The 25,988-nt window shown below is 37.5% G+C and overlaps 1 protein-coding gene across 7 annotated transcripts in view; it reads left to right on the forward strand.

Annotated features, from left to right (window-relative positions):
• Positions 1-25,988, forward strand: part of LOC106162586 (uncharacterized) — a 110,088-nt gene that overhangs the window by 50,413 nt on the left and 33,687 nt on the right. The window contains exons 1-2 of one of the 7 annotated variants that reach the window (XM_087017883.1): positions 2,532-2,971; positions 16,170-16,468. The exons of 2 other annotated variants lie outside the window; for them this stretch is intronic. In XM_087017883.1, coding sequence (XP_086874009.1) covers positions 16,381-16,468 — 88 coding nt within the window. In that variant the 5' untranslated portion in view covers positions 2,532-2,971; positions 16,170-16,380. Of the gene's footprint in view, positions 1-2,531; positions 2,972-14,392; positions 14,572-16,169; positions 16,469-25,988 lie in introns of those variants that run through there. 4 more of the 7 variants (XM_087017881.1, XM_087017882.1, XM_087017884.1 and 1 more) reach the window with 4 other exon arrangements.

Here is a 25,988-nt window from a genome sequence, read left to right on the forward strand (position 1 = left end):
ACTAACTTGATATAGTTGAAAATGAAGTGAGGCTAACAAAGTTATGTATTTGAATCATCCTGTAAGTAGATGGCAGCTATAATGTGGTCAGTTAGCTTCCACAATCAATAAGTTCAGTGAAGTTTTGGCGTTATTTCTTTACTCTTTATTCAAGTACAGCGTCATTGGCAGCTTAAATAGGTCTCGAGGGTGCCTTTAATTTCAGTCTTAAGTTTGAATGGAAATTGCTTTTTAAAAAGTTGTAAGTTTGGTGTCATATTTTAATGTGCTTTGGTCTCTGCGTGAATGATATGGGTTTGATTTAAACAGATATCCAATACTAAAAATCAATAATGAATTGTCTAACATGATAACTATATTTTTTTTCTTTTTTGCCAAAGTGAATTATAATTTGAATGTCTGTCCAATAATTTTCTGTCCTTACATGACTTCTATATCTACATGGACATCAGGCATTTCTCATGGGTTTTTTAGTAGAATTTTCATAGAATAACCTGCCAGCCTGTTTAATTCTAAATTTGCTTTTTTACCAATTGATAGATAAGAGAAGGCAGATAAAGTGATTACAATTAACAATTGCCTTTTTAGTGTAAAGATTAGACAGCAGTTGTCCTGGCTGAAGTGAAATGACTGATGTCTGTGGGAGATATGACAAGGGCAACCATAATGAGATTACATGAAAAAGTGAGCAGATTGGCTCAGCAGATTTTTATTGTGTTCTTTTTGGCATTTGAGTCATTCTCTTGATATTGATGGAGCTGATTTTGCTCTCAAATCTGAACAGATGCAGGGAAGGTACACATATACAGAGAGAGCAAATGGTAGATATTGCAATTCAATTGTGTGCCGATGTCAGTGGCTTGATTTTCACAGATAATTACACGCAAGGCTTCCTATAACTGCCCATTTTCACAAAGTATACACTTGACACAAAATCTTGACCAAATATCTACCATAGCTTATTAACAACCTTGGATAAGATGTTTTTCTTGTTATAGAGTACAGGTATTTTATTGAAGTAGAGAAAGAGTTTGCCAGTTTTAGTGGCCTTGGTAAAGTCTCACATGTCTTGGGAGGTGGCATATCTGCACTGCCTGGGTTTAAAACTGTACCTAGTCTTGTTTTCTTGAAGTATCTGATCAAATTGTCTGCAGAACCAGTTAAGCATTGTTCCTAATCTCAGATGAAATATCAGCCTTCTGTAAAGCAAACTGCAGGAGAACACGCCACACTACGGTCTGGGGATATGAAAATAAGATTACGTGGAAAATTGAGTTTCAGATTGAGGATGTAAAGCTTTGTCACATGAAAAATGTGAAAACTTGAAAATGGTAGGACTACAGCCTTGTTCTTAAATAGCAAGTGGAACTTCCTGTTCAAATTTATGTCATTTGGTCAATTTAGTTTGATTTTTGTATCAGTTTGAAAATTTGCACTGTAAGATGGCCAAGATACTGGTGAGCCATTAACAAAAATGTGAAATTAGTCGTAAAAGATATTTCTCATCTAATAATTCTAACACAGAAGGAAAATCTGCATATATTTATTTACAATTTTGCTTTAAAAATTACCGTGATTAATTTTCTTTGGCAATGTATCATTGTAACGTTAATGAAACTTAACATCCTGTCATCACGCCTAATCATGAATAAACAAAAATTATTGATCTTTTTGTACAGTGCTCAAAAATGGCTATCAAAGTTGGGCACATCAATGTTTAAATGTAGAAACAGACATGTTTCAGCACATGATGCAGACATGCATAGACTTGACTGTGTGAAAAGTAAAAACAAACCAGCAAGGTATTGTCATGAAAGAGAAATAAACATCATCAGCTAACTTTACATCTTTACATTTTGTGCTACCTGTGACACAATCAATTCCTTCCTCAAATATTGCACAATTTCTGAGTTTGTGATTTCTGGCCGTATGTCAACACAGTAAATGCTGCATTAGTTTTCCATAATTTCTTTTCTCTTAAATGTTTAATTGTGTCTGCATGATTGATTTGGTCAATTGACTTGTGGGTGCTTATTAAATATTACCTGGTGTTGTGGTATGCGCTGTCATGTGGTCCAGAATTTTAGGGAGAGATGGAAGACCAGGTAGTTGTTAAAACTTGATTCTCTCTTTTTTTTTCCAATGGTAATCAAGAAAATGTTGCATTAATAGTTACTTTTTCTGGATTTCAGTTGTGTATTAAATTGGTTTTTGCTCTTCTTAACCTTTCAGAATTAAAAAAAATTAACTATCTAAAGAAGAAACACTCCAAAGGGTGGTACAGTAGAATATAGATATATGTTTTGGCGGAGAAATGGAAGTTCACCTGTTTACTTTTTGCTATTTTTCCTTTCAAACAAGCTAAAAATGTGAAAACTAATAGCAGCAAGAATCACTTCAAAGCTTACTTTTGAAGTCCACAATTCCACTATTTACCCTGTCTCACTTCAACCAGGTCACACTACACAGGTGCTCAGCTCTCCCCTCCTCCATCCCCCATAAAACCCTGTCCCCACTTCCCAGCCCATTGAAATGGGGTCATTCATGTGGCCTCCCACAAATATCTCAGTGTTATCCCAGCATTGACCATTCAGTTTATCCAAGCATTGTGAGGCAGGGAAGCTTGGCGTCTTTTACCATAGTTAACACCCGCAGCTGTTCTCTACAATACACTGCCTCCACTCACTGGGGCGTCTGTCTCTATGAACAGTGTGGACATATTTGTGTAGGCGCGGGGCCACTCCAGTGCTCCACTACTATAGCCACTCACTGGACCGCGTCCACTTCACATGCCATGTGACCGCTATTGGACGCCTACTCCGTTTAAATGTCCCCAACGGTAAGTGAACAGCACACTATGAGTTTCATGTTGTTAGCTGATCAAGGCTGCAGATTTTAGGTTGAGATGGTGTTGTCATTGACTGTGGACTGTAGACAGAGAGCAGGTAGCTTGGGGAGTGGGCTAGACCAGGTAAGGAGGGGGTATTCACCTCAACTTTTGAATGGAGAGACATCCAAGACAGCAGGGGTGACAGAGGGGGCAGGATAGCAGGGTTGTTGGGGTGACAGTGGTGACACTACACTAGATTACCATGACTAGAGACAGGAGAACTGTTGACAAGGATAAATAATGTGACAGAACAAGTGACTGGGGACATCTCAGACATCACATAGAGAACTTGGGCTATTATCTGACTATGAAACTGAGAGTCTCAGTGTATAATGTAGAAAGGGGGGAATGGAGCGTATTTTGAACTGAACTATAGTTGTATGCAGTGTAGATATAATTAATAACATGATACGTGTCAGGGAGTCCTGTACTGAAAGAACTTTCAATATATCAGACAACATAGATAAGAGAGATTGGGCTTGCGACATGGTAGATAATTAGTTTCTATCGTCAAATGAAATGCAAAAAGATATTGTACGGATAGAAGAATGTTGAAAGGAAAACATACAATGCTGTGGAATTTTATGGACTAAGGGAGAAGAAAGGACACCTGATCATGAGTTACAGTGTTTATATTGCACATGTAGATGACAATTTCCTTTGACAATAAAGAAGACTCCAACAACTTCAAGGATAACTAATTTAAGTAGAAGACAGCAGGAAATCTAGCAGTTATCTGATGAGCAGGATTCAGCTGTAAGAATTTCTCATTAGTGAAGAAACCAAATCATGTATGACACAACTTTGCAAGAAGTTATCTTTAGAGAACTTCACAGCTGTAAGGAGCCACCTTTGCAGAAGAAACTATATCAGCCACTGTGTCTGTTATCATCACCCAAGGGATGTCCTGTCATGGCAGACAAGAGTAACTCGACTGAACACTTGGATTATCAGCTCATTCTCAGAGTGGATTGAGCAGTTATGATGAGCCTGTTCACACCTGGGCTGACTGAGACTGGAATAGGGTCAAAATAACGTCAACCACAGCCAGACAGCAATATACTGGGTTTTGAATACCAAGGTATTTCAGGTTAACCTGGCTGCCTAGTAACATCAGTAGGACTGTTATCCGTTCTCAGTTAGACCCGGTGGAAATGCGGCCTATGGGAGTTTTTAAAACAAGGCACACCAAAAACCTTTATGCACTGCAAGATTTTTGCTTAAATATTGCATGTGGGGTGAATGGCCCTCTGGTAACTTCTCAGGGATGAAGCAGTACAAGGAGATGAATGAACTGGAGCAGAAGCCAGTTTAGGCTGATTATGAGGCAACTCTCTGGGGAAATCAGGGGTCCACCCTACTGCTTAGCTTGGCTTAATTCAAAGATAATTTTCTGAGGTGTCTCATGGTATTTATTTACTTATTCCATTTATTATTTTTTCCTTTGTTCAATTTTTGTCACTAAGCTACCATTAGAATAGGACATACAAACTTAGGTCCACACAATGTAACTGGAAACACATCTCCAGTCAATGAGATGTTGTATTTACCTGTTTTCTAGCACAGGTAGTGTGTTATCTATACCTGAGGTGACAGGTGCTCCTCCCTCCTGTAATCTGAACATAAACACAGGGATAATAACACCTGACGCAGACTGAAGTGGACACATTGCCAGGGCTGGCACTAGTTTGGGGTGATTTACCTGAACAGAATTCCTCTCTGCAACTGTAACAGCCTCATTGAGGTTTTATAGTCAGTTATAAAATTAAAGTTTCCTCTTTAACTAGCTTCAGTACTGAATGTTTGCGTTGGGTAGAGGGGAGTCAGGACACTGGAGATATGGATGCTGTCCTTCTAAGATGAACACTGTCTGGGAGTGGATTACAGGTGTGCTGACACCTCACCTGTACTGACAACATAGCCCAACACTGGGTCACACCTGTTGTCATGACAACATAGCCACACACTAGGTCACACCTGTTGTCATGACAACATAAAGCCATACACAGGGTCACACCTGTTGTCATGACAACATAGCCATACACTGGGTCACACCTTTTGTCATGACAACATAGCCATACACTGGGTCACACCTGTTGTCATGACAACATAGCCATACACTGGGTCACACCTGTTGTCATGACAACATAGCCATACACTGGGTCACACCTGTTGTCGTGACAACATAGCCATACACTGGGTGACACCTGTTGTCGTGACAACATAGCCATACACTGGGTGACACCTGTTGTCGTGACAACATAGCCATACACTGGGTAACACCTGTTGTCGTGACAACATAGCCATACACTGGGTGACACCTGTTGTCATGACAACATAGCAGATCTCATTTGTTATTATCCCATGCATGAAGTGTTCCAGAAGTGATGAAGATAAAATAAAGTGATTTGTCAATGTACTTGCAGAACTTTCTTCCAAGGTAGTTAGTGAGATAAAGACCTTGAAAATGAGATGGAGCTCATCACCACAGGCAGGAATTACATTGAGAACTTGTATGGTCTTTTTAGATATTAATGTGTCTGATTTAGATTTCATATATGCTAGAAAAAAAATGGGCTCAAATCATTGATAGAGGTTTCTATAAGAATATATTGTCATATTAACAACTTCAGCTTAGGGATGATATGGTTAGGGCATGCAAGGCACGGAAATAAATGTCAGTCTGAAAAAGTGATTATGAAGAGAAGATTGTCATACCAAAGTGATCCGCAGTAAGAAGATTGCAGAAGGCATGGCACAGAGTGATGAGAAGCAAGATTCTTAGAGCAAATTAACCTGTGATAGACGACAGGGCCTGAAGAAAAGAGGCCGTAGAGCAAGATGACAGAAGAAATGGGACAGACGCACATGCCATGCATTTCTTGAAGCAATGAAGTGGTAGAAAATGACAGAGTATTTACTGCTAATGAAGCTTAATGATCTAACCAGTATTTCACACACAATCAACGCTTCTGTAAACATAATTAGAGGCTTGTGGAACCTAGAGCCTGCTTACTCACTAGATACAATGCTAAAACTGGGGAAATGAGCTACTATTGTTGGCCCCCTGAATAAAAAAATTACCTGAATTTTACATAAAAAATTAATCAATATGAGGTCAAATTTATTCTTACTCAGTACAACTGTTAAAATTATTTGGCATTTTTGTCAACTTAAAATTGCCTTAAAAAACTGGATTTGAGGGTACTTTATATGACAATTCTTTGGCATTCTTTTATCTATTATTTGCCTTAAACCAGGGCCAGCATTGATTTCAGTGTACAAGTTTTAATAACATATTGACATGTTGGTTGCTAGAGGGAGACACTGGGGTGATCACGGTGTCATTGAGGCAGAGAAATCAGTTGAATTCTTCTGACTCTCGTTTAGTCATCACATTTCATAAATAAATGAATTGGCCACATAAGTATAAAATAGTTGCTCAGCAAAGAGGAAAGTAGAAAAAATGCACGATGCCTGGGGGAATGGACTGAAGAGATTTGCATTTGTTAAAAGACAGAAAGGGGGATGCCATGTTAATGTCACATCTAAGAGTATTGTGAAGCAGGGAAAAAAGATGGATTGGAGACAAGAAAGAATTTGATAGGACAGAAGAAAATATGGAGGAACTGGCCAGTGCCATAGAAACAATATAACACTAAACTTTCTTTTCTAATATGCATCTTTGAGTTCCTATTTCAAATTTAAAGAAAAAATGGTATATTTTAACATTTGAATAAAAGTATTTGGTGACAAAGAACCTGCTAACTTAAGTCCCCATCCTTCCCCAGATTGTTTTCTATCGGTTTGAAATTAAGACTATCTAGAAAAGCTATATCTTGTCATATTGATGAAAATGATAGGTACCTCTCAATATTGTCACTATCAACATAAAAAACAATTTCAAATTGTGAACCATAATTGTTGGATTCTATACAATAAAATCAATAAGACAGCATACAACCAGTGTGTGTAGGGAGAGAGTGGCATTGTGAAGTTATAGTCATATGATGGTTTGGCATACAACAGGGTTTCTATATGATATTATTAGTTATAATGCCTGGTAGTCTAGTGTGACGTGCTCTATGATCACTGCCAATAAATACCCCTCCCCCCCCCCCCAAACACCAGGAAGGTTGTAGTCAGTGTTCAACAGGGGTTTACTACAGAATGTTTTAGTTATAACCCAAAAGGTTAAAACGTAAAAGTTCTGGGTAGAAAGGCTTAATTGCAACAAACAATTTTGCAATTCCTCAGAAGCAAACTGGAGACAGGAGTCATTAATCCAGTAGGACATTGGGTGGTGTCACCCCATTATCAGCTACCTGTGATCAGGACTAAAACATTTTTGTTCAAACCATTGTGAACATGACTGTGGTTAGGTAACAGCATATGTCATAGACAGAGCAGCAGACTTGTCTGTCACTGAGGTAACTATGGGAACAGTGGGCTACCAGTCAAAATAATCAAGTTTAAAAAACACCCACAAGTCAGCCTTGTAAGTAAAACATTAGCTTTTTTCCCAGTTGTGATTGATTTGATAAAAGATTAGCTATTTGTCTGAATTAAAAATATGCCTTTGCAGACCCAGAGGTTTGATAGAGCACATTGTTTCCTAATCTTTACACTTCCACTAATGGAACTGAGTCTGGTTCGCTCATCCCTTGCTCCAAGATAATCAGACAGCTTTTGGCAAGTTTTTTTAGGAAAATAATATCTGAAAAAGTGGCACAGTGAAATTTAACTGCTGGGAATCTATATGGTGAAGTTGCTGTTGCGTAGCATATTTATGAAGAAGAAGATAATGGATTTGAGTGCAACTGCTGATTTTGACTTCTTTGCCAGTTGGGGATTGGGAAAGTAGCTATTAGCTATGGTTAAGTGGTGTGACAGTTTATTCCGTCTTTTAGGGAAAAAAGCTCATTTTTTCCACAAATGATTTCCTTCCTCTCACACCCTCTTACACGCGCTGCGGCACTTAGAGCCCTCTCAACTTTAAGTCCTACATGGAGAATGATCCATTATCTCCTCCTTGGTGTCATTTGTCATAAGGCTTTGGATTCATAATGCACTTCAGATATGTGAACAGAAGCTGAAAATATGACACCAGCTCTACTGAAGACCATAGGACTCTACTGATGTCTAGACATGGATTCTGACATTTCATGATTTTCTCACTTATTTCAGCAATAAAATATTCTGCTTTTCTCTTTTTAAATTGCAAAACAAACAAATGAGATCAAAAGTATATCAGTAAGACATACATTTTTTTTGAGGTAGAAACCTCTGTGCTCTCTAATATATATTTTGTTTTAGTCAAAAATGTAAAAGTTAAAGCCAAATAAAAATTTTGGATCAAACCTGTGATAAATGACAACCAATAAGTGTACATTTTTTAAATAACAAAATATAAGTAAATATTATATTTGAAAATTGCTATGGTTCTTGTTTTTCCATTAAGTCCAAACTTGGTGAGAGTGTCAAAATCAACTTCCTGGTCTTTTTCACTGATAAAAAAGAAAAATAGAAATGAGAAAGTAATTTTTGTTAAAAAGTGGATAAAAACAAAGTGCTGTCACCAACTTGTTTGTGTGGAGGACATTAGAAATGACAGGATAAAGTGGGAAGTCATTGTGGTTAGATGTAGCTGTATACCCAGGTAGATATAGCGTGTGTTATCATAGTATGTGGTTAGATACATGTATAGCGTGTGATATTAAAGTATTTGGTTAAACAGGAGGAACAGACAGCTATGTCACAGGTAACTGGGTGCACACTCTAGGTTAACACAGCCAACAGTTTGGCCCTGGACTGTCTACCCATAGCTAGACTATAGATCTGTACCTGTCAGTTACAGCATCACTGTGAAACGATGAAGACAGAGTTAAACATTCACAGCACTCAGCTTCGTGGCCAGTCTATTGGTTGCTTGGCTAGGCAGTTTAACATGTTAGCTTGTTAATTTGACCACATTTGGGTTGTTCATTTGCTGTTTGGGCTGTAAAGTGCAGTGTGCTGCCCAGCTAAATTGATTGCTTGACTTGTAAATGAAAATCTTTTACTACACTTAGTGGCTATGGACTCGTTCAGATTGCTCAGTGCTAAGTACGGCTTTACATTATAGCCAGCTTTTGTTATTAACAATAGAAACAGAGGGGTAATATGAGAATGTGAGAATTTCTTCCCTGAAGACAGAAATGGTTTTATCACTTGCAATATTAATATTATTGATGTGTTTTTTTTTTTATTAATTTTTTCTGTGTGGGAGAATTAGACTATGTACTGGGTAATACAGTGACATAGGTGCAGCATGCTGGAGGGTACAGTGACAACATTACACTTAACATCTACAATTATACAGATAACAGTGATTTACAACTCATGTAAAATTTACAATTGGAGAAAATCACTTAGCTTCAAGAAAGGAGTTCAAGCCTCCCAGGTACAGCGTATGGCAGGAGGGAAATTCTTCATCACTGCTATGGGAGAAATACTGACATATTTTGCAAGTTTTATCATTATTTTGCCTGTCAAAAGTTATGATTTTGCTGCAAGCTTTTCAAAGTTTATTAAATATGCTGTTGTAGTGTTTTGTAAGACTTGTGGGAAGGAAGAATTGAATGCCTTTTTAAAGTGAATTGGAGTTTAAAAGTACATTTTTGTGGAGAACTAGAAAAAAATCTAGCAGTAAATGTTGGAGTAAGTTTGTCGTTCGAATTGTTTTAATAAAAATCAGTTATCAATTAAATGTGTTCTCCAGCAGCCACAGTTTTATATTGATTACCAAATACAGAAATTGGTTGATATAGGAGTAATTGATTGTAATAGACACAAACAAAATGAATAGTACAGCTAGGAAGGAGTAATCCCCACAGTGAAAAAACAAAGTGAACATTTTTGAAATGGCCTTATTGGGAAAAAGGATGATCTCTCGTAATGAAATATAAAACGGAAGAGACATCTCTTCATGATGACCCTATTCATGTATATAGAGACCTTTCTTTGTCTCAGCTCAGTTTTCAATCAGGTTAATTAAAAAACACAGGTGAGATGTTAACTTTGATTTCCCAGGTGAGAAACTTGAAAGAGTTCAAATAATGAAGTGAAATCTATCATACCACTTAATGCCAAACAGAAACTTGTCATGAAATAAGGATACAGTGCAAAATTTCAAACAAAAACAAAAGTTGCTGTTAATTGGTGCATTTCTGGTAGATAAAGGGATATTCTCACAAATCACCCACTGTATTGGTGCAAGGGAAGTCCTTGATTGGTGTAGAGTGCAAGACACGTGTTCTGAAAGGTCATTCAGAAAATAAACAAGTTGACTTGCCTGCATATTCTAGGACAGGCCAGCCATTGTTGTTGCTTTGATCCTCCCAAAAGTTTTAAATTTGACCTTAACTGAGAGTCAGGAATTGGAATAAGTTAAGGCCAGTGTACACGCAGTATGGTTTCAATCAAGAGTTCGAGGAGTTCAGGCCAATTTTACGCAGCTGAAGTTGGGTTTTGTATTTAAAGATATTTCACACATAGTGCAGAATTGATTGTACAATTGATGTGATTTAGGAGGTGTTACTCAACATATTGCAATCAACACTTCAATAATTAGATTCTGTGACTGCTTACAGAGACCTGGTGCTTGTTAAAGGAAGCTCTGTGATCTGCTGTGGGTAGCTATGATGAGTGGACAATCAATCAGTTTTATTACATGACCAGGTGGTGAACTGTGGCTGATTTAAGATGGTCAACTTCCCAAATTGGGGGCTAACACGATTGTTTCAAAAGTATTACTAAGATTGATTGAGATGCTGTAACTGAAGATGTTCTTTTACTTTGAAGAAATTCTGATATATATCTTTCTAGTGAGAGTAATATATATATTTTTTAAACTGCGATATACATGTTGGTGAAAAATGCAACTTTTTTATGCCTTAGATTCTGCAGTTCAACTGCTGTGGGTTCATTCAGTGTGATCAGCTATTTTATTATGTACAGACACAGATGTGTCTGTACATATTGCCATCACCTGCGTCTGTCGTCGCCGTCGCCGTCGCCGTCGCCGATCATGTCGCCGTCGCCGTGCACTTTCAGCGTTAACACCATAAGTGGAAGACAGTTTTACTTTTTGGCTTAATAGTTACAAAGCTGACTAATATTCATAAAACGCAGGTCAAGTTCGAAAATCAGCATAATCGGGCCATTATTGTAGAATTTATGCTGTTTTTTCACTTTTTAGCATATATACAACACTGTTAACACATTTCAAGGAAAACGGATAGGCCTGTTGTCATGAAACTCACAGGAGTAATCAATCTTACTAAAACGCAGATCAAGTTCGAAAATCAGCATGATCGGGCAACTATTTTAGTAGTTATGCTGTTTTTTTCACTTTTCAGCATATGTGCAACACTGTTAACACATTTCAAGGAAAACCGATAGACCTGTTGTCATGAAACTCACAGGAGTAATTGATCTCACTAAAACTCAGGTCAAGTTCGAAAATCAGCATAATCAGGCCATTATTTTATAAGTTATGCTGTTTTTTCACATTTCCTCAGATTCAATTCTTAGGCATGTTAACAGTCTCATTATTTAACTAATAAGATTCGTAAAAGTGTTTGTTTGACATTTCCTGCATCTTTACAACATTGTTAGTTGATTATGTAAAAATGATGGTAAACTTGTTATCATGTATTGTATAATAGAGTTTCAAAAATGGAAATAAACTCATATCATAGCAGTTTGGCAGATTCATTCATTCACTATGTTCAGAATCTCAGAATGGAGGAAATTGGACATTTAACACTGTTCTATTGATATTTTTCCTATCTCATCAATTTTCTTAGTTGATCATATAAAAATGGCAGTAAATTATTAATTTTGTTATATGTTAAAAAATTGTTAAAAATGGAAAAAAACACATTTCAGGACAGTGCTGCCTTGTCTACATTTTGGTATTTTCAAGGTGTGACTTTGAAGTTCCTTGGGCCTGAAGACCTTTGCTAGGAACATTTTCTGAATATCCATGATACTAATATTTTATTATTAAAAATTGATGGTAATTATCCTGTTAAACCTTATGTAATATTGCACCAAAATTTTAAGACACACCTATTTTGGACACTGCTCCCATGATGACCATTTAAGGAAAACCATGTCACTTACTGTTCTCAAACTTACAGGAAAGAAACATGGGACTTAAATAAAGCTTCAGTGGGCAATGCAGTTTGTTTGGTAAATTTTTCTGGCAGTTAAACTGTTTTTTTTTTTTTTTTTTGTGAAAATTTAATTTTTCACATATTGGCATTTTCAAGGTGTGACTTAAGAACCTCCACGAGCTTGAAGACCCATGCTAATCACATTTTCTGAAAATCCATGATAAGGATCTTTTATTATTAAAAATTGATGGTCATTATGCTGTTAAGCATTATGTAATATTGCATTAAAATAGAAGAAAACACAATTTTGGGTGCTGCTGCCATGATGACCATTATGGGAAAACCATGTTACTTATGATTGTCAAACTTTCAAAAAAGAAACAAAGGACTAAAATGCAGCCTGAGCTGGAAAAGCAGTCTAATTGGCTTCTTTTTCTGGAAGTTATACATTTTAGTGAAATATTCATTTTTATCATGTTGGCATATTCATTGTGGGACTCGAAGCTCCCATGGACATGAAGCCAAATGGTAATCAAATTTTCTACTTGTCCATGCTATTTATAGTCAATATTCAAAAATTGGTGATAATTATTCTGTAATTTATTATGTAATGTTACATCAAAATTGACAAAAATCTTTTTGCACTGCTACTTCAAACATTATGAAAAGAAAACTGTGTTACTTATTAGTATTTTCAACTTACAAGTATGATTGGTAGGATTGGCATGCAGTTCAAATAAGAAAGCCAGCTCAAATGGGTTATCATTTATTATTGAATTTAAGCAGTTTTATGTGAAATTTTCATTTTTCTCATTCTGGCATATTCAAAGTGTGAACTTAAACTCCCATGGGCTCGAAGCCTTACGCTTGTTTCACATTTCACTTACATTGGTATTACCTGTTGAGCATAATTAAAATTTGATGTTGAATTTGCAGTTAAGCATAATGTACTTTTGCATCAGAATTGACAGTAGCCTGTTTTGTGCATTGTTATTGTCTGTTTTTTGTCTGTACATTTGACAGCTTTGCTGCCTTGTCCAATATTGGCAGAGAAATACAATTGGATGAATACATATCTCTTTGAAGGTAATTAATGGTGATTACACATAAAAGTAATGCCGGCACAGGTCAAGCATATAAACATTGGAGACAAATATATTTTTATCAAGTACTTCAGCCCAGATTTGTTATTATCAGCCATTTCAAGCGTGCACTTCATTAAGGGCCAGAGCCTCGGCAGAAAAGGAGGCTTCCATCCCTCAGTGGTAGAGTGGAGAAGAAGTGTAGTTTAATCAAGATTCATGGGTCATTAGTGGAAAGTTTCAGTTATTACAGCATTGATTCTTGTCTACCATTGGACCAGAGATGGTCATTTGATGAGCTGTTGCTAGGCAACCACAAATAAGTCCAATAGAGGGAGAGGTACCAGGGGGGGACCAGTGCGGCAGATGGGCCCAAGTTAAAACTATTTAAGAACCACCTAGTGTGCAGGGGGGTTCATGTCAGGGCTGAATCAGACCCCAAATAGTCTAATAATAATCTATAAAATATGTGTTTTAATGATTTTCTATTTAATACATTTCAAACAAAAATTCAGATTTAATGAAGTTTGATAAACATCAACTTTTTTATCCTTCATACTTCATTTATTTATACTTTATAATGAGAAGTACTTACCCACTATTAAAAACTTTAAAATGTTGAAAAGCCCTGAAGTTATGCCTCAGCTTTCAATGATTCAAATCTTTTTTTTTTTCTTTTTTGAAAAAAGATAAATAGACAGACCAAAGAATTCAATCCAGTTAGTTTCCCAGACAGAACAAATTACTTTTTTGTACAAAGTACTTTTTTGCAAGTATTAAGTCTGCTGACATTTAAAAGATGAATCTCTGGAAGGACACAGTTAAAAGCTCGGCAGATCGGCTGGAATCAATACATAACCACGGGCTTGCCATGAGAGAGGAGACAAACTATTACCTCTGGCAGCAGTAATTTGAGCATTGTTGGGCAATGGAAGCTGATTACCAATTTTCTGTTGAGACCTCTTAGATCTCTTTTTCTTTTTTATCCCAAGTGGTATTTCCAGTTCAAGTTGCATCTACAGAGGCTAATGAGGATATTGAACAGTAACATGACCTGCAGGTGATATTGACCCTGTCCCAGAAGACGCGTGGTCCGCCAGACCAGACAATGGAGCACATACTGTATTACAGTGCTAGTAAGACAACTGCCCTCAAGTTGTACGCTAATAGAACAGGACATTGTCAAGGAAACCAGTGACAATTCCCGGGAGAGAAATTACAGAGAGAGGACATAGTCTAGGAAATGATTTCTGCCCGCTTGCTGCAGGGAACGGGAGGTCTCGGAATCCAGAGATGTTGTCTCCCACTGGATGTCTTATAAAGAATTGATCCTGCCAGTTTTGTCAGAGAACAGAAATCTCTCCTGGCAATAACAATGTTTTTACTAAACTGCTGAGGGTTTGGAGATATTCTAAGGAAGGATTTTAGTTACACAGAGGTAGATATAGCAGTATATATAGCTGTAGAGAACAGTGCGGTAATGTCCCACCTGATGGCTGGGGGATGGTTTAACACACCTGTGATCCAGTTAGATATTAAGAGGGGGATACAGGTAACATGTGATCCAGTTAGACATTAAGAGGGGGTACAGGTAACATATGTGATCCAGTTAGACATTAAGAGTGGGATACAGGTAACATATGTTATCCAGTTAGACATTAAGAGGGGTACAGGTAACATATGTGATCCAGTTAGACATTAAGAGTGGGATACAGGTAACATATGTGATCCAGTTAGACATTAAGAGTGGGATACAGGTAACATATGTGATCCAGTTAGATATTAAGAGGGGGTACAGGTAACATATGTGATCCAGTTAGACATTAAGAGTGGGATACAGGTAACATATGTGATCCAGTTAGACATTAAGAGGGGGTACAGGTAACATATGTGATCCAGTTAGACATTAAGAGTGGGATACAGGTAACATATGTGATCCAGTTAGACATTAAGAGTGGGATACAGGTAACATATGTGATCCAGTTAGACATTAAGAGGAGGGTACAGGTAACATATGTGATCCAGGTAATACGCCCTGTGATCGAGTTAGATAGTTACAGTGGGCTACAGGTAATATATATGATCCAGGTAATATTGCACAGGACAGTGGTCACTTGTACAGATCTGCAGGTTTTTTCTGATATCAGTTTATAGTTTACTTCTGCAAGAATAGAGTTAGACATTTAGATGTGGGCGGGAAAGCTGCCTGCTTTAACAAGAGAGAGTGACACTGAGTTGACATGGAGGGGGACACTGAGTTGACATGGAGGGGGACACTGAGTTGACATGGAGGGGAACACTGAGTTGACATGGAGGGGGACACTGAGTTGACATGGAGGGGAACACTGAGTTGACATGGAGGGGGACACTGAGTTGACATGGAGGGAGACACTGAGTTGACATGGAGAGTGACACTGAGTTGACATGGAGGGGGACACTGAGTTGACATGGAGGGGGACACTGAGTTGACATGGAGAGTGACACTGAGTTGACATGGAGGGGAACACTGAGTTGACATGGAGGAGGACACTGAGTTGACAATGAGGGAACACTGAGTTGACATGGAGGGTGACACTGAGTTGACATGGAGGGTGACACTGAGTTGACATGGAGGGAGACGCTGAGTTGACATGGAGGGAGACACTGAGTTGACAGGGAGGGGGACACTGAGTTGACAATGAGGGAACACTGAGTTGACATGGAGGGGGACACTGAGTTGACATGGAGGGGGACACTCAGTTGACTGTTTTTACAATAAATAAATGTTGTTCTTATTAAAAATGAAAAATTAATAATCCAAAAATATAGTATATGTGTAGTAAAAGAAATGTGAAAATGAAAAAGAGTCATTCATCAAGTTTAGCCTGTCTCAGTACAGAATTGTGACATAGGGGCACCATTGAAAGATCTGCTAAGTACAGAATGTGGGTAGTTTTTTATATCTCTTTTTCTTTTTTAAAATGCACATTAAAACTTTGTCATTTTTAGACATGTATTTATGACAAAATGTTATTTGTGGCTTATTTTTTCCTTCAGTAGAGGATGCAGCTATTTTGCGTGGATGAAGCAGACGACTACGGATATCACATTTTTATTGTTTGACAGCCTGCTATACTGCTTCCAATATTCGTCGGAAGACCTTGTCTTTCAAAAAAAGGCAGAGATATTGATGCATTATGACAGTGTGTCTATAATTTGTGACTCTGAACAGCCCGTAGTCTGCCTGAACTGAACAGCTCAGACTAAAATGGTTAGAAAGAAGAAGAAGATGATTTTTACCTCATGGATCTTGCCGCTTTCTTTGTTGTTAGCAGGAATCCAATCGCAGAGAACAGGTAATGGGTCCGCACATCTTTTAATTAACTCCACATGCAGATAAATGGGTTATTAATGAGGATATTAATTATGGATTGTTGGGAAAAATGGAGTTGATTAAGTTTTTGTAGCAGATCATCAATACAGATGATTTTCGCCTCTCTCTCTCTCACTCTTTCTGATGACATTACTAGCTCTGATAATGAATATTAGGGATGAGTCTCTCTCCAGATATTAATTGAGGAGATCAGACATACCTCTCTGAACTTGGAGAAGAAAATGTGTGATTTTATAGACATTGATTTATTTCAGTGTAAGATATGTTATAAATAATTAACAGTGTCTAAAGATTGGTAGATAAGAAAGGAGTTTATATGGAGGAGCAGCCATCTTGAAATAAAGAATGTGAAATGAGAGAATATTGTTATAATAGTTTGGTTATGTTGGATAAAAAGTTGTCAGTTAACTAAAGAATTTTAGTTTACAAATTATGTCTCCTATGTGGATGAACACTTATTCCATTTAAGAAATGTGTAGTTATCTGTTTTATCATAGATGTTTATGTGTTAAAAATTTTAAGACCTAAGGTGTAGATTTTTGATCATAAACATGAAAATGATGAAAGAGGAACAGTTGTAACTACCTGCCCCACAACACATACCTGTCATATGTACCACATCTTCTGTGCCTCCCCACCCCCCACCCCGCCACCCCTTCAACCGCCCCTTCTCCCCCCCCCCACCCCCCCACTCTCTCAACTGCCCCTCCCCACCCCGCCACCCCCTCCTCCCCCCCTCCCCCCATCTCCTGCCCAGTCTTCTGTCTGTTACCTCTGGGGGTCAGTATTCTTGTTAAGGATCAGGAAGTTAAATCAACTGTGATAACCTCAGCTGCGAGCTATGTGGACAGCCTGACACAAGAGAAAAGAGCAAACACAAAATACAGAGAGAAAGTAGAATTGCAAATATCCATTTGCACTGGTAGCTTTTATCTGGGTTGATTGGTTAATGGTGGAGCATGTATTGATGAGGTAGCGGCTAAGGTGAGGGGGGGGGGTGGGCATTCGGACAGAAAAGCAGCACTTTCATCTGCATCAAAATAGTGGAGAGTTTTTTGTAGTGACTGAAAAAATTAAGTAAATTCTTTCATGGAATTTAAGTTGTATTTAGTGTTGATAGAGTATGTATAGGAAGGAGCAAGGGACTGAGAAGTTCGTGTGTGTGTTTGTGTGAGCATGCATTTGTGCATGTGCATATGTGTGGAAGAAGAGAGGAGTTACAAATGCTATTTGAAAAAAAACTGTAAATGTAAAGAAAATGTAAAAATAATGAATTTAACCCTACAATAATCTGCCAGATGAAATGCCCTTGACTTGTTAATGACTTTGTACCTAAATTAGATATTTGACTTCTCTCTGATTAGATCTGACAGATGTAATGAGGAAAAACCCACTTATCTTCGTCTCTGGGACTTCATCCACACTATCTGTAACTTGTTATCTCTGCATGAAAAGACTTCATTTCAAATTTTCTTGCAGTGTCCTCTGTAATGGCTGATTATTTTGCCTGTATCAGAAAACAGAATGTCACCAGAGCTCTCCACTGTGGACTGGCATGTCAACAGTAATTGTCACTTTAGTCAGTGACATTTTAGTTTAATAGCAAGCAATGAGAAATCCTGATAAAAGTTTAGAAGGGAGATACCTTTTATTGTTCAATGCAGGGTGAAGATTTGTGTTTTAATTTCCAAAATAGTTAAAAATTCTTAATGGGCTTAGATGCTTTTGAATGTTTGTCATGGATTCTGTAATTTTTTTCTGAATTTATCAGTTCTGAAATTTTGAAATGTATGCAGCAGGGAAGGTGTTTAAATTTTGTGAGTGATAATTTAGCATACTTCAGACAATACAGGTGTTTAGTGAATTTATGTGTATGAACCTTGATTAATTTTTTTTCAGTATTTTAGATCAGTGTTTTTGTTGAAGGAATGAAGTGAATATCTCTCACTATTTCCATAATTTGTTCATGACTGGTTTTACAATGGTTCTACTTGGTGCTTCTTAATCTTTATTTATTGATGGTTATTTGCTCTTTAAGAATTTGTTCTTCACACTAAAAACAGAAAAAAGCCTGCAAGAAACAGCTGCATGCGAATAGTTAATCTGAGACCAGCGCTCGCTGTTGTAACGTTTGTTTTCAGTCAAGAAATATCCACTTGGGGAATGAACAAATTGTTCCAAACTATTACTTGATTGATTTTGTCTGCAGGGAAAACTGGATTGTAATTAGTTTGAGTTAACGAAAGTGTCGTTTTATGTTCTTTTGTTAAATGTTAACAGGCCCTGTAAAGTTGTTTTAATAAAAAAAATCAAATTCAGAAAATCAAGTATAATTGGTTTGGTGGATAAAATATGTCTATGGGAAACGGATTGTCCATATTTCTTATGAGTACAGGGAGGGAAGGTGTCATATACAGTTACTGGAAGTTGTGTTTTGATTTTTTTCTAAAGCCTTTTCAAGTCATTATCTCTGATATCTGCAGACACCTTAATACTCCCTGGTCACAGTTATGACGGAAGTTATTGTATTCAAGCCAAGTACATCCTAAATTTAGGACTCGTGCTGAGCAGAAAGCAGTCAGTGGCAAGTATGGTAGTTGCTGCTTCATTCAGTTTGCTCAACAAAACAAACAGACATTTGGAGCAGTAAACAATTCTGGGAGGGTTGCAAATGTGACAAATTACTAAGATTTTTGGGGGCTTTTTCTGTTTACAATCAGGTTAAGGTTTTTTTTGTTTGTTTGTTTGTTTTTAATTCAAACTGTCCAGGACTGTGATTCTGTTGCTTTGGGTTTCTTAGAAAGCTGCTCTTAGCGTGATTACCCAGGGGCAAGTAGCCCCAGAGCATGGTGGGATTGAAAACAGGCGAGGGAAATGGTAGAAAATCAAAATGAAAACCAGTGTCTCCTGGGCCATGAATGACATGTGCACTCTGACTTAAATTGCCCTTCTTGATGAGATTTTAACCTTTAAAATACCTTAAGAGGCCAAAGCCACTGAATTCAATAAACTTTGTAATTTACTAGAATTTCATTAGTACTTTTTCTTCCAGGGAAAGCCATTGACATTTCAGGTAAAATAAGTCAGTTTGGTTGTTGTTTAAGTGATGAAATCCTTTGGAGAGCTTTACATTTCACTATATTAACTACCCTTCATATTTCCATGGTGACCTCTGTGTACAGCGCTTTTGTGTTTTATGGCAAAAGAAATCTCGGAAGAAAATATTTATCCTTTCACTGATTCATCTGGTTAGCTTTGATCACAGAGTCGAGAGTGTGTCCTCTTCACAGGGGGAATACTATATAGTATTGTGTTCTGTGGATGAAGTTTAGCATCCACTGGGCATTTACTGTCTGTGTGTCATTTAGAACAAAATATGAAACCAAGAGAGAATATTATGACAAATACAACTCCTACTTCTGATGGCATTAAGAGGAGACTTGATTTGTGACTTTTTGGCAAGGTTTTCCCATTTGAGCCTTGTGGGATACATTTTGAACTGTTAAGAATTCCACTAAAGAAATGTGCCCCAGGGACTTGCTGACTGGCCCGGACAGCCATCACGATGCCTTATTGGGGCATTTTGGTTCTATAGTCATCTGTATAGTAAAATTGTCATTAAGACTATTTCAGGTTCAGGTTAGTGCAGTATCATACTTCCTTTAGTTTTCAAAAAATGTCCATTTTCATGGGAAAATTCCATTAATTTTTAACACAGTTTTATTTGACCACTTCATGTATATGGCATTATCGTGCAGAGTGATATTTAATAACATGTTTTTGGCTTTACAAAACTCAATATTTTAACAAAGTCATGCATATCATTCTGTTTTATTTGATAATTATCTTAACTATTTGTCCAACATGATTATAAATTGACATGGCTTTGAAGGCTTATATGTATATATATGCCTGGCATATAAAACTGTAAGCTTTGGTAAGCAGAGCAAGTGGAATGCTAATTTGTAGCATTTAGTGTTATCAGCTTTCCAAATCTTTTTTAAGAAGGGAAGGAATTTTGCTGAGAGACTGAAAGGCATCTCTGTTCCCCAGATATCTTATCACCAATCCTTTCTAAGTCTGTCAATTTGTACCGAGATAAAACCGAAGTCTCTTTCCTGAGAGTAATTTATATCTAAGAAAGTAAGAAATATCTGTGTTGGATTAAGTAAGTTGTATTCAAGTCATACTAGTGACATAATTATATGATACCAACTGAAATGAAAGAGTGTTTTTCTGATTAATGATTGCTTTTTTTCTGAATTTTCCAATAGTTAAATCTTTCCTGATTCTGTTCAAAACTCAATCTTTGATCTATAATTCTATTTTTAAAAAGAGACACTTGTCTGCCTCAAATTGGTCATCATGTTTTCTTACAAATACAGCATTTTATTTGGTTTACGAGCCAGCCACTTAGACTGCAGTTTTCTGCGGGTAATTTTTGTCTTGAGACAAGACTTGACATTATAGCTTAGCTTGAAGCATGCTTTGTTTTTGGACAGTCTTTTTGTGTAGGGCACTTATTGATAATATCCTCAAGTATATGTCTAAGAAAATAATGAAGATTGGTTTATCTCATCAAAGGGAGGTTTTTTTCTGTAGCATGATTTACTGAGTCTAGGTCAGTCGGCTCTGGATTAAGATGGATAGGACTTCTATGGAATCTTCGTGCCTTTAAACGAGTTGAGGACAAAGTAATACTTTAGCCATCAGTAATCAAGTCGCTATATTGACTGGTAAATATGAAACAAGGGTCACCAGGGCATTGCATAGTGACTAATTATATCAAAGATATGATGGTAGCTTTTCAGGGAATTGAATTTGATAGTACTGTATTTTTTTTATTTTAGTTTAAATGTATTTCACATTTTTCTGCTTTCAATAGCATGATATTGCACTATGATTCCTGTACCACATTTCATGGCAGACCACCTGGTTCAGTGTTGTGATCCTGCACCGCATTTCATGGCAGACCACCTGGTTCAGTGTCGTGATCTGTACCACATGTTATGGCAGACCATCTGGTTCAGTGTTGTGATCCTGCACCACATTTTATGGCAGACCACCTGGTTCAGAGTCGTGATCCTGTATCACATTTGATGGCAGACCACCTGGTTCAGTGTGGAGATCCTGTACCACATTTCATGGCAGACCACCTGGTTCAGTGTCGTGATCCTGTACCACATTTTATGGCAGACCACCTGGTTCAGTGTCGTGATCCTGTACCACATTTTATGGCAGACCACCTGGTACAGTGTCGTGATCCTGTACCACATTTTATAGCAGACCACCTGGTACAGTGTCGTGATCCTGTACCATATTTCATGGCAGACCACCTGGCATAGTGTTGTGATCCTGTACCACATTTCATGGCAGACCACCTGGTACAGTGTCGTGATCCTGTACCACATTTCATGGCAGACCACCTGGCATAGTGTTGTGATCCTGTACCACATTTCATGGCAGACCACCTGGTACAGTGTCGTGATCCTGTACCACATTTCATGGCATACCACCTGGTACAGTGTCGTGATCCTGTACCACATTTCATGGCAGACCACCTGGTTCAGTGTTGTGATCCTGCACCACATTTTATGGCAGACCACCTGGTTCAGAGTCGTGATCCTGTATCACATTTGATGGCAGACCACCTGGTTCAGTGTGGAGATCCTGTACCACATTTCATGGCAGACCACCTGGTTCAGTGTCGTGATCCTGTACCACATTTTATGGCAGACCACCTGGTTCAGTGTCGTGATCCTGTACCACATTTTATGGCAGACCACCTGGTACAGTGTCGTGATCCTGTACCACATTTTATAGCAGACCAACTGGTACAGTGTCGTGATCCTGTACCACATTTCATGGCAGACCACCTGGCATAGTGTTGTGATCCTGTACCACATTTCATGGCAGACCACCTGGTACAGTGTCGTGATCCTGTACCACATTTCATGGCAGACCACCTGGCATAGTGTTGTGATCCTGTACCACATTTCATGGCAGACCACCTGGTACAGTGTCGTGATCCTGTACCACATTTCATGGCATACCACCTGGTACAGTGTCGTGATCCTGTACCACATTTCATGGCAGACCACCTGGCATAGTGTTGTGATCCTGTACCACATTTCATGGCAGACCACCTGGTACAGTGTTGTGATCCTGTACCGCATTTCATGGCATACCACCTGGTACAGTGTCATGATCCTGTACCACATTTCATGGCAGACCACCTGGCATAGTGTTGTGAACCTGTACCACATTTCATGGCAGACCACCTGGTACAGTGTTGTGATCCTGTACCATAGTCCACAGCATAAAACAGGTTCCCTGACATGTCAACTACATCTATAGTATTACACAATGTTTTAAATGTTGGAAATTTTCTTGGTATAAGCATTTAATTCAAATAATTTTACAATGTTGAAAAAATGCCTCTCTTAATGAATAAAAAATAATTATCCATGAAAGCTGTATCATTTTTAATATTCTGTGGTGTGAAACAATTGAACAGCTCTCACCAAGCATTGGTTTCCTTGAATAGCAAACTATAGTCCTAATTGTTAAAAGGTTCTTGTCTTCCAGGGACTAGCTTTAGGGAAGTTTCTTTACCATTGTTATGCAGTGAAACAGAAAACTGCACTTCTTGCTCATTATTCTTTCAGAAGCTAAGTATTGCATCTTAGTTGCCGCATGGATACAAGTGGATTATCTTTATCTCACAGGGCAAATAGAATGTGAATTTTACTTTTAAAATATCATGTCTTTTATGACATAACATTTCAGATGTTTATTTTTATTTTTCATTTATTTATTTATTTATTTCCTACCTTTACATTGCAAGTTTTGTAAAAGATCATTAATTATATTTCAATGAAGGAAATGCAAGTGGACACGGAGCATTAAAAATTTAAATGTACGCTAGGCATTAATTGCCAATGTCTGCCTGTTTTACGCAATCCAGTGGTGCTTTACGGCTGTTGTAATGATGTTCTGTCTGGGCGAATACACTGTACACTATGGCCATTTCTCAATTAATGAGATAAGATTATATCTGTGTCTATGGAATTGTGGAATAAATATTAAACTTGAGTTTGTTACAGTCTGTTGACCACAAATCAGTTTAACCATGCATACAGCCATTAATGAAACCTATTTTATGACTTCAGGAGGTCTATATTAGAGAAATTAATGCACAAATGATTCTTTTTCCTGCTTCCAGTTATTTCTAATTAGACACCAAAGACATTTTGGAAAAAATATTTTGTTGATTACATAGTCAATGCTGTAGAATTCTGTATACAGATCAGGAAGATATTTCTAAGCTCTCAGTCAGGTATATTGAAAGCTAATTCTAGCAAGTTCACATGGTCACGGATTACCAAAGATAAAAGTGCATGCACCAGATATTAAAGTTTTAACAACAATTACTCATTTGTAAGGTGTAATTTTTAGCTGCCAATTTTGCTTCTATTAATAAGTGCAGAAAACCATTAGCAAGCATTTTCTAAAACTGCCAGTTCAATTAATGGTCATTTCCCAGTTGTTAAAATTGAATAAGGCTACCAGTGTATCCAATGACCTATAGATCTTAAAAGGTCTATTTTTCTCTCAGGTAACTTTCAGGATAAAGAGGGTATTTTATCTTCATTTAACCTCAAGATCTGTGGAAGGTTTTTGTTCTAGGTTTGACTGATAGTTCACATTCTCTTTAGTAAATGACCATATGATGCCTACTGCCGTCTGTAAACACCTGAATGTCTTCTTGTTAACTTCTGGGATTGGCTCAGAATAACGTGGTAGAGCCAACAGGGAAGGATAACCTCTGACAACATGGCTTTGAATACAAAACAGTCATCCTGCTATCTCTGACTTGGATAGCTTCTTTAGGAAGCATTAGGAAATGTTGACAAGTTAAAGATTTTACGTAACATCTCCTGAGACCAGATGTTTACCATGTGACATCTCCTATGGGTAAAGCACGGCTCATCTGTCAAAATAAAGATATTCTGAAGTTGTGTTTCTACTCAGGTTGTGTAGAATTAACTTAGAACAGTTCATCTCAGTAGGTCACATGATAGAAATTAGCACAAACCAGAAATTAGCACAAACCTGTCTAGAAGTTGGAGGTTTATCTCTATTACCTTGGTTATGGGTGGGACAAAACAAGGATTACAACTGCTGCCTAGCTCATCAGTCAGACAGTGTAAGAAAACGGCAGGGTACCAAGATAACCCACCACCATTGTCTGAGAACACAACCTTCACTTGTCTGAAATTCTTGAGAAAATGATTTTATTTCTGGTTTGTGCTGATGGCCACTGACTGGTGCTATTAAAACTCCCTGTGTCTGGTCACCTGATTCTGTGTGGCAGCCAATACCGTTATTTCACTAGAATAATGGTAGAGTTGGCTAAAGTTACCACACTAGTAGAGCATCCCTGGCTAAAGTTACCACACTAGTAGAGCATCCCTGGCTAAAGTTACCACACTAGTAGAGCATCCCTGGCTAAAGTTACCACACTAGTAGAGCATCCCTGGGTAAAGTTATATGAAGAAGGTGTAATATTGTCTATAATATGTAAGGTACAGATAGGTCACTGAAAACACTTACGTAATGCTTATTGACATAGCACTGTTTGTCAAAAAGAGGCATTGTTTAAAAAAAAAAGGATATTTGATTACAGCGGCCATTTTGCACTTCCCAGAGATTGTACTCTAAAGCAGTTGTTACAATAAGTGGTGGGCGAGATGTCTGCCAAGTATCTGTTTTCTGATGTCTGGAATATAATAGCTTTTTTCTTCAATCAGTTGAAATGCTACTTATATTTAAAGTGGTTGGTTTGTTAACATGACAATATGAGGATGCTGATAAATTGCTGATTATATTTGTACACTACAATGTGGCATGCGTTACCGCCCTATGTTATGAAAATTTATATGTCATGTTTCCTTTGCGTGTCTTCTAAATAGGTTTTCAAGTTAGAAATTTGTGAAAAATATGTATGAAATAGTCTTCAGGAATAGCAGTTGTTTTGTTTGTGGTTGAATCATCATGCCATTTTGAAATATTATCCAGAAAAGACTTCATGTAAAGTACATTTTTATTCTGTGTTGAAGTGATCTACAAAATGAATTGTGTTGTCATAAAACCTAGTCTATATTGTCTACATTGTCTGTTGATGTATTTATCAAGAAATACAAGCCATTTATCACCAAAATGTCAGAGTGATTTTTTTTCCGTAGAAAATATCATGATACCAGTCACATATTTCCCAGTTTTTATCCTAATTGTGCCCTAGTTTGAAATAGGCTGACAACTTTTTCCTAATTAGTCTGTTAAATAAATTAACCCTTTGGCCTCCTGCTTATCACTATGTTAGAGATAAGAAGGCGGGGCAGGTGGTAATTATGATTGACATCTGTCATTGATTTAACCAATCAGCCATCAGTGGGAAGAACCAAAGTAATATATGTGAT

Source organism: Lingula anatina, chromosome 7, assembly GCF_051362555.1.
Source record: "Lingula anatina isolate TDL-2025a chromosome 7, LinAna3.0, whole genome shotgun sequence".
Taxonomy (NCBI): Eukaryota; Metazoa; Brachiopoda; class Lingulata; order Lingulida; family Lingulidae; genus Lingula; species Lingula anatina.